Source organism: Podarcis pityusensis, assembly GCF_964106645.2.
Source record: "Podarcis pityusensis genome assembly, chromosome: 1".
Taxonomy (NCBI): Eukaryota; Metazoa; Chordata; class Lepidosauria; order Squamata; family Lacertidae; genus Podarcis; species Podarcis pityusensis.
The window spans coordinates 93826917-93837206 of NC_138028.1; the positions used below are offsets into that span (position 1 = coordinate 93826917).

Sequence of the window (10290 nt, forward strand, 5' to 3'; positions counted from 1 at the left end):
AACTTAACTGTGGTTTTGTTTTGACTTTTTTAAAGGAAATTCAGCAGAGGCATGGTCTGGCCAACTCCATTTCCTCATACTTAATCAAACCTGTCCAGAGGATTACCAAATACCAGCTTTTATTGAAGGTACACCAGTGATTTGTTTCTTCTCTTATGATACTTATTTGCATATGCCTTTATTTAACTGATGGTACACTAACTGAGAGGAATGTGAATCCCACACCAGCTCAGATTGAGTAATCTAACTTAGATTTCATTTACAAGGTATATTGTGATACTAGATAGCAGGCTTGGAGAATCATTAAGTTTTTCATTGTTATAATAATATATGTTGCGTTTCTTCCTTGTCCTCTCCTGGTCCTGCTTCTGTTGTGCTACCCAGGGCTAAGCAACGGTTTGGCTTAGCATCACATCTGAACCTGAGGATGTGGTTTGTTTCCTCTAAACAAAGCATGAGTTGTAAATCAAGAGCAAACCATAGTTGTGGCTCATGGTTTGTCTGTAGTAAGACAAACGGCAAGCCTGGGTTTGGCTATACTGCTAAGCCAAACCATAGCTTTACCCCAGGTAATGTGGCAGCAGCAGAACTGGAGGAGGAGCATAGCAGTCACTATAATCTCTCCAGGAACCCACATGTTTGCTCGTCTGCAAGTCACTATCAAAATGGCATGGGTCACATGCAGAGTCACTGGGTGGAGCTCAAAGATGGTTGGGTCACAAAGGAGAAAACGGGCTGAAGCAATATTGTGATAATAATACCCAGTACTGAACTTAACTTTAATATTCAGTAAAGTGGAGAATGAGTGTTTGTTATTGATGTTATATCAACATTATCTACATCTGACAAGATACATACTCATCCAGGTGCCTAATACCTTGATTTGAATGTTCTTATTGACTGCAAATTAAGGAAGCAGCAATCTTTTATGGGGTTCAGTTTTGTTTTCTGTTTCTCTTCAGGAGCTTTTAACATGCTGTGAAGAAGGGAAGGGAGAACTCAAGGATGGTTTGGAAGTGATGCTCAGTGTTCCCAAGAAAGCCAATGATGCCATGCATGTTAGCATGTTGGAAGGTAAACATATTTTGACAGCAGGGAGAGGAATGTTACTACATACATACATACATACATACATACATACGGTACATACACACACACATACACGAATGAATACGCCAGTAAGTGCAGAAGTGAGCGTTCTTTTGGATGGATAAATAGATAACTGCATTTACAGACACTTGGCTTTACTAACTAACTTTGCAGATTCCTGCTCCCAAAGAAAGAATGAAAAAAAGAACTTGAGACTGTCTATAACTTGTGCCACACATTCTTAAAAGTTTTTGTTTTCAACACACAACATACCTCCTTGAAGTTGCCACACTTTGTCCAAGTTTAACTAGTACCCCATTCCTTTCTCGACACATCTTCACCCACCCCTTTCCCTCTTGTTGCATAATATATATATTTGTTCTGTACAGTAGTTTTGTACAACTTTAGCAAGTGTGTATTTGCATCAGAGTTCCAAAGGGCCATTGCTTCCTCACCCCATTTATGGAATCCCCCTTTTGGGAAGGAAAAGGGGGTCTTGGTGGTGGAACTCAAGATTGATATGGCAAGGAGGTCAGACACAATCTCAGACTTGCACAGAATTTCATGGCATTTATAGATATGGCACATATGTCCTCTTCCCTTACTTTTGGTAATTCTTTAGAGAGCAAGTTTCATTTCTCAGTCTCTGTCTTATCAGTTTGTCTAAAACCAACTTCATTTCATGATCTTTATGTTTTTCATTTGATCTGATTTGTTTTATATGTAGGATTTGATGAAAATCTGGATGTTCAGGGAGAACTGATCCTTCAAGATTCCTTTCAAGTGTGGGACCCCAAATCTCTCATCCGGAAGGGTCGTGAGAGACATTTGTTTCTCTTTGAAATTTCTCTTGTTTTCAGCAAAGAGATCAAAGATTCTGCAGGGCACACTAAATATGTTTACAAGAACAAATTACTGGTATGTTTGCTGAGACTGGGATGAATGTTTGTATGGGCTTATTTTTTAAGTATGAAGGGCGGGGAATTAAGGTGTGCATGTCTTTGTACCAAATTTGGAAGATGCTAGCAGTTTGGTGCCACATCCCATGAGGATTAGCTTTATTCTACTTTACTTGGGAAGCAATGTACAGAGGATACCTGAAAAGGCTTAACACTATTCAATAAAGTTACATTCGTTGCAGTATGATACTAGATGTGAGTTTCTTCCTAGCCTCAGTTCTAAATCTGTAGAAAATGTGTTTCCCAACCATCTCTCTTTCCTAACAGACCTCAGAGCTGGGAGTGACAGAGCATGTGGAAGGAGATCCGTGCAAATTTGCCTTGTGGTCTGGACGGACTCCCTCCTCAGATAACAAAACAGTGCTGAAAGTGAGTCTCCAAGTTTATTTTCTGTGTCTTCATCTCATTGTTCTACCTCAGCAGCCATATGTTGTTAGATAAATCTAGCTCTGTGGTACAGCTGGCAGTTTGATATTGAGTTTGATGTAGAATAGAGTCCAGTTCTTCAGACTGTGGTTCCTTAGCAGTTCTGTACTTCCACAGCTGGGAGTCTGCATACCTATACAGTCCACCTGATGATGTTGCATTCATAATGATGTAGCAGCTGAACTGGCCTTGAGGTAGGAGTTAGGATGCTGTGCCCATATGATTTAGCCACCTTGGGTCCTGTGCTGTGATGGGGATGCAGATCCTGCCAAACACAATGGCTCCTGTTCACCCACTCTCCCCATTTCAGGGCTTTCTACCAGCAAGCAATTGGGTTACTCCCCCCCCCCCTGCCAAGCTACTTATCACCAATTGGCCTAAAAGTTTCCCTCATGTCTCCCCAAGAACAACTTAAAGTAGCATAAAGTTAAAGGACCCCTGACTATTAGGTCCAGTCGTGGGTGACTCTGGGGTTGTGGCGTTCTTCTCACTTTATTGGTCAAGGGAGCCAGCATACAACTTCCGGGTCATGTGGCCAGCATGACTAAGCTGCTTCTGGCGAACCAGAGCAGCGCATGGAAACGCCGTTTACCTTCCCGCCAGAGCGGTACCTATTTATCTACTTGCACTTCGTGCTTTCGAACTGCTAGGTTGGCAAGAGCTGGGACAGAGCAACGGGCGCTCACCCCATTGCAGGGATTCGAACTGCCGACCTTCTGATCGGCAAGTCCTAGGCTCTGTGGTTTAACCCACAGCGCCACCCGCATAGAACTTGGCTTAAGACATGCATGGTGAATAATCAGAGATAACAAGGTTTTAATGAAGCGTAGATAAAAGTGTACTAAAGTGATACAATAATTTCTTAAGAAAAGGGTTTTACATGGAAAGGTTATAGAAAAACAAACAACCCACAAATGGAGCAAAAAACAACAACAAACTAATCATGAAGGCTTACACACAAATTCCACACACTCTCTAGTCACATTCCTTAAGGCTACAGATTTAGGACCATCTTGCAATATTGATCTGCCTCTCTAAGGATTTCCTGGGTACTTGTAACCTGAAAGTTCATTTGATTTACAAATCAAACAACACACCTTTCAAAGGCTTGAAAGAGAATGGTGGCCCTTGTCCTTGATAGACAACATACTTTCCTAACTAAAACAAGGCACCTAGCGAGTTAATTTTTTTTTTAAAAAAAGTAAGGTCTAGAAGGTTGATAGGAAATTAAATCATGCCCAAGCATTGCTAGGAAAAGTCCATGTGGTCCAATTGAATGCAGATCAGGTACAAATTAGCAGATTCATGAGACTGAAGTAGTCTGCAGGGGGGGTTTTAAAATTGGTTTTTATTAAAGATTTTCTTATGTTAAAAAACAAACACATAAACAAGGAAGAAGACATATAGCGTCTCCATTTTCAATTCATAGAGTCTTTTTCATAGTTGGTTTATGTTCAGTATGAGACACTATTGTTATAGACATGCAGTTGTGGGGGGAGAGAGGGGGGAGGGGGAAATGGTCTGTGGTGTTGACGTGGTGTGACGTAAGGAATGTATTTGCTATTCATTGCTTATAACAGAAGAGAATCAAGTTCACTGAAAGTTCCTTTATAGTATTCCCCCCCCCCCCCCGCCCCTTAACTACTGCCCAGTCTCTCTGGATTGTTTTGACTCTAACGATTTTTTCACCACCTGAACAAGCTGGTCATTTTTGCTGATTGATTTTGTTTTAACAAGGACCTTGTAGCATAGAGAAATCCTGGTGATGGAACAACATCCTATTTCCCCCTCTGTCAGGCATATTGTATTTCATGTACTACACACATATATCTGGTTTTTGCTAAAGCAGCTGGTCAGGTGCTTTTGACACTTGAACTACTTATGATTTACCCAGGCAGATTGTTCTCTAATGAAGGACAAAGGAATGGAAGAAACTGTAACAAAGCACTAGAACACAAAGCCATACTTCTGCTTTCTCTGTTGAATTCTTTAGGCATCCAATATTGAAACAAAACAAGAGTGGATAAAAAATATTCGGGAAGTGATTCAGGAAAGGATGATACACTTAAAGGGAGCCTTGAAAGAGCCAATACAGCTCCCCAAAACTCCAGCAAAGCAAAGAAACAACAGTAAGAGGTAATCTTAGTAATTCCTTGGAATAGCCATGATTTTTAATCACTTGATGCTCTGCTTAAGGTAATTGGTTTGCTATGCAAGGGCTTTGTGAAGATTTGTCAATGTGGGAGTAATTGTATAAATAGTTGTTTCAGTGAATATCAACAGCACAATAAACTTTGTCTACAGGGATCAGTTTCTCCCATAGCCATAGCCTTGGATCCAGCAGAAATCAGGCATGGCTCTGTCTCTCAGCTGCCCAGCTGGTTCCTTGCTTCTAGTTCACACTCCTCTGGCCTTTGTCTTTCTAACTAACAGTTATATGTGGGAGCCCCCCACCCTGACCCATTTTACCTCTAGCTTGGAGCCACTTCCTTTGTTAACCTTAGCAACCCATACTTAGCCGGCCATTACCAAGAAACTTGCCTGGCTATTCCAGCAATTGAATCCTTTTTGGATCCAGGAATTAGAAGGGCCTCAGGCATATAACCTGCCCCCTGCTACATACCCAAAAAAATCACAATAGTATGACTTACAGAGAGAACATTTGAATGGAAAGGTAGGAAATACTCCAAACTCTTGTAAAATGGAGGAAATATATAAATGGAGGGGAAGGGTATCAGTACATTAATGTTTTGTACGTTTTTCCTTAAAGATTGTTATGATTTCTTAATTCAAACTACTAAAAATGCAAAGACTGAGAAATGACACTTGGCAATTGGCGTCCGTTTTCCAAAACAGCAAGGCTATAATCTAGATAGCTTGGTTTGGTTATGTGAGAAATCCAAGCAGAATGGGCTATGGGCAGGCCACCCTCATTACAGAGCTATTTTAAGAAACCTTGCTGTCACCATATAAGCCCAGGATAGTCAATTTCCAAGAGCAAACATGGTTATTATGTGCTAGCTTCATGGTAGAGGTGACATCATTCTAAATTACAGATTGAGTTGTAACACAAATGTGATCGGCTGAGCAACTGACTCTTCACACACTAGCAGAGCAGTTTTCAAATCCATTGACGAAATTTTCTGGTTCTTTCCCCGCAGAGAGGGAGGAGAAGATGCCGACAGCCAAGGAGATGGGAGCAGTCAGCCAGACACAATTTCAATTGCATCCAGAACTTCTCAAAATACAGTGGACAGTGACAAGGTAGGATTTGTTCTTGAAAATATAGCACTGCTGATTCTACGTAGAAGAATCTGAAGTATTAAACTGTAGTCAGAGATAAAAATTAAGTGTTCTATCTTTTTGGAACTGCTTAAACTGTCCGTTTACGTGCCATTGCTGCACAGAGTTCATATCAAGTCATGTCCAACTTTGTCCCTCAGCTGACAGAAGTCTCTTTGATCCTGTGGAGGTTTCCATGAGTCGAAAGGGACAGGAGATGATTTTTGCAAATTTCCCTTGTGCCGCTTTCCATTCTATTCAAAAACATCCTCTGGAGCAGATTTGAGGGGCACAGAAAATATTACCTCCTCCCTCAGGAGGTTGTACAGTCTCCCTCAGGAGGTTGTGGATTCTCCTTCCTTGGAGGTTTTTAAGCAGAGGTTGGATGGCCATCTGTCATGGATGCTTTAGCTGAGATTCCTGCATTGCAGGTGGTTGGAATAGATGACCTTTGGGTCCTTTCCAACTCAAAGATTCTATGATTCAATGTTTCTGCCTTTCTACTCATAGAAGCTTCAATTGGATCAAATTGCCCTTCTCTCATTGAAGAGACACAATTGAATACAACTCATTCTTTGTGAGTGAGAGCATCCTGGAAAAGTAAAACAGCCAGGCTGGATTCACTCCATAAACTGGATCCAGGGTTATTTTTTCTTTCTTTCTTGGCACATTGGCATTGTGAATTGCACGTCATCCTTAAGTAGTTATCACCAAGAATTTATGTGATGCAAATGTAAAAGAGCTGAGTTGCACTCAAATCTGTGGCACCATAACATGGAAAAGACTTTCCTTTCCAAGTAATGTCCATGTGTTACTCCTGCTCTGTAATAGCAGGTGGAGGAGGAAGGATGGGCAAGGAGGCAAGGGCTGATTAGCGGGGCCAGCCTGATAGCATAAGCAACCTAAGTAGTCACTTGGGGAAGGAATGTTTTTAAGGTTGTAAGTAGATTAGTGTGTGATTTGTGATTTGTAGCCCAGAAACTCTTTCAATATTCTGGTGGCCATCAGGGTACTACTTCTGGATTCATAGAATCATAGAGTTGGAAGAGACCACAAGGGCCACCGAGTCCAACCCCCTGCCAAGCAGGATTGAGGGAGGCTCTGCTTGCTTCCTCAAAATTTTAAGGCACACATTTCAGATTGTACAGCACAATTGCTTGGAGGCATAGACAGATGGGGAATGTGAGCTTGTGGGACCCTGGAAATTGGTGGTGTTAGAAGAGGCCCTGTCAGGAATTGATAAACCACATATGAAGAGGGCTGCCAGGTCCAGGAACTCAAACGCACTTCAGCAAGAACAGCACAAGACTTTAGTGGGGTGTCCAAGGTGCAAAACCTGGTAAGGAGTCATTTTGTGGGGTTGAATAGTCTCTATCTTTTCTCTCTTTGACATAGTGGAATGCTTGAAGATGACTGGATTCTGTTTTCATTGAATGCATTGTTCAGATCTGGATATTCAGTTGCCATATTAATTTGATTGGGAACAGAAATGCATCTGCTTGGTATTGTTTCCTGATCTTTCAGCGGTGACAGATAGATAGATAGATGATAGATAGATCGATAGACAGACAGACAGATAGACAGACATATAGATAGATAGAGTCCCAAGGCACACAGTTCAGAATGCAGACTTCTGATTCAGTGTATCTGAAGAAGTGTGCATGCACACGAAAGCTTATACCCAGAACAAACTTAGTTGGTCTCTAAGGTGCTACTGGACAATTTTTTTATTTCATTTCGACTGCGTCAGACCAACACGGTTACCTACCTGAATCTAGAATCATGCAGAAGCAATTACTGAGCTGTAGTTTGCTGATTGCTATTGAGTCTTGAAATAACACTGTTTGGTTCAGGTACAAAAGCAGTAAAGGTATAAAAAATTTCCTAAACTGCCTGAAGAGTATTGTCTGTGGTACATTTGGGACAATGCCATAGAATTATAGAAGTGTAGAGTTGGAAGGGTCATCTAGTCCAAAACCCTGCAATGCAGGAATCTGAACTAAACCATTGATGGCCATCCAACCTCTGCTTAGAAACCTCCAATGAAGGAGAGTCCACAACCACCTGAGGGAGTCTGTTCCATGGTCGAACATATGTCCTTTCCAGAAGCAGGGTAAATATCATAAGCAGCATTGTTGGCAGAGCAAACCTGTGAAACAGGAGTAAATCTTAAATGAATAACTTTTATAGGAGTCCTAAGATATACAAATTATGTTTGCATTAAAGGCATATTCCGGTGTTATTGGTTTAATTTCCTTCCAATAAAGTGGCAGTCATATGATCCTTCACAGATGTCTAAAAGGTCAGTAGGGCTGGGCAAATGCACTGTTCCAAACACATTGTTCAGAAGCAGCACAAAAGTTAGCTATGCTACTTCCTTTTGTTTTCTTTTCTTAGGACCAATTTTGTATGTGGTTTGCTTAAGCGATTAGAGATCAAGCTCTAGTTTGTTATCATGGTTGTACACTTGCTTAACTTTCTTGGCAGTCTGAATCTCTGAATTTCATATTTTTTTTTGTAAAGAATGACATATTACAATTAAGCACATAATCAAAGCCCTTGAGAAACCACAATAATCTTGCTCACAATAAAAGTGACCTTAAAGCAAGGAACCAAGTCTGTTGGCAATACATTTTGAAGTCTGCAATATTTTGTCTGAAGGATCTTTTTCTTTTTTTCATTTCAAAATTTGGAAACTGCGGCAGAATTTAGACTGTACACCTTATCCTGACTATTGCAAACCCTAGCAGCTGGCAACAGATCTACTCACTTATTGACCACTCTGGCCACCAACATCCCCATCCTCAAAGAAGATTATGAATTTTCTGAGAATTTAAGGCAAATTTCCCATGGCAACACATCTGCAGTGCCTCTCCAGCTGTTCCCATCCCTGCAAAACTGAAGCAAAGGCCAATCATTCAGTGATTTCCTATTATGTGCATATGTCACACATTGCTTTCTCAGGGAGTGATGCAGGTTTTTTGAAACATCCAAAGGCTGCATGTTACAGGTGGAAAAAATGATTTCAAACCGGTCACATGTATACTAAAACATACTCAGCCAATTTATATACCACTCACTGAAAATATATATACAGTGGTACCTCCAGTTGCGGACGGGATCTGTTCCAGAGGTCTGGCCAGATCCTGAGGTTTTCGCAACTGGAGAGACTGCTTCTGCGCACACGCATGTGGCAAAAACCCGGAAATATACTTCCGGGTTTCCTGCTTACGTATCCCAAAGTTTACGTCACCAGAGGGATATGTAAGTGAACGTACGACTGTATATGTGTGTGTCTGTCTGTGTGTGTGTGTGTGTGTGTGTGTGTGTATTCCTGTAGGCTGTGAACAATAAGAAAAAATTATCCAGGCTGTATTAATGCCATCAGAAATAGTGTCTGAACAGTTCGACACATTGGGTTGATATGGTGGCAGAATTTACCTGTCTCTTGCCTTCCATTTGCTTGCTTTTCTACTGCCTGTGAAGTTAAATGTTTCTTTGGTGAGCATGAAGTCTCCCTTTGACAATACAACTCAGAATCCACTTATGATAACTTTCCCATATGGATTATCTGCAGAGGAATAGACAATGCCCTTTTTACCTTCAAATGTGCTGCTATCAAATATGCTGCCAAGAGTCTTTATGCTGTATTAATGTAGCTCCCTCTCCCCAAATAGAAAACTCTTTTTATTCTAGTGGTCATAACTGTTTCAAGTGTAAGAATCAAACAACAACAGAACAAAACGCTATGTGGTTAGTGTTTTATATAAAGGCAGTGCTTTTTTTCAGGGGTTACTCAAGGGTACACAGTACCGGTACACCTCTCTTTTTTTGTTAAAAAATGTGGCACTTACTGTAACAGCTTCATGGTGAGTACTGGCACCTGTTTTTCTAGAAACAAGCACTGTATACAGGAATCAAGTCTTATCTATCAGATAGTAAAGAGAATGCCACCTTAGAGCAGGTGTACATTCCTGCAACATGTATCCTCAAATCTCTCCCCCCCCCAACACACATATGGAAGTGGAGCCAATTCAGTAAGTGGGAATTACCGTATAAGAGCAGGCACAGGTTGAGATTCTGAATGCACACCCTCCCCACCCCTCCCTAGCAATAGAGAAACAAAGACTGGACTAAAATGCAATTCTCTGGCAGAAACAGCAGTTTCCCACCAAAGCCCAAGTAAGAGGTTAAAGCAATCAAGTTCTGAGAACTCTTCATTGACCTACCCCAATAAATGCTAACCACAGGTACTAATGTGAGACATCCGGTTGTTATTAATTAGTAATTTCAAAAGGTTAGGGTGCATGACTCACAACGAAAAATAATAAAAAATAAACAGTGAAAATTCATGTTATTTATTCATTTGTTTGTTGAAAATCTGATGCCCTGCACTTCCAATGCATTTGCATCACTCATGGTGGCAGATGGTTATCTACGCACAGCATTTTGTGGGTGGTGTCACTGACGTCTCTTCTGGAGACTTCAATGCCTGAATTTGTGTGCGTATGTAATCAATGGTGACACATACATT

General features: G+C 41.0%; 1 protein-coding gene across 15 annotated transcripts in view; it reads left to right on the forward strand.

The window, feature by feature from the left end:
* KALRN (kalirin RhoGEF kinase) overlaps positions 1-10290 on the forward strand; it is a 509101-nt gene that overhangs the window by 381528 nt on the left and 117283 nt on the right. For all 15 annotated transcript variants that reach the window (XM_081004646.1, XM_081004656.1, XM_081004642.1 and 12 more), the window contains 6 exons: positions 36-128; positions 963-1074; positions 1817-2007; positions 2316-2417; positions 4468-4610; positions 5636-5738. In XM_081004646.1, coding sequence (XP_080860772.1) covers positions 36-128; positions 963-1074; positions 1817-2007; positions 2316-2417; positions 4468-4610; positions 5636-5738 — 744 coding nt within the window. The remainder of the gene's footprint in view (positions 1-35; positions 129-962; positions 1075-1816; positions 2008-2315; positions 2418-4467; positions 4611-5635; positions 5739-10290) is intronic.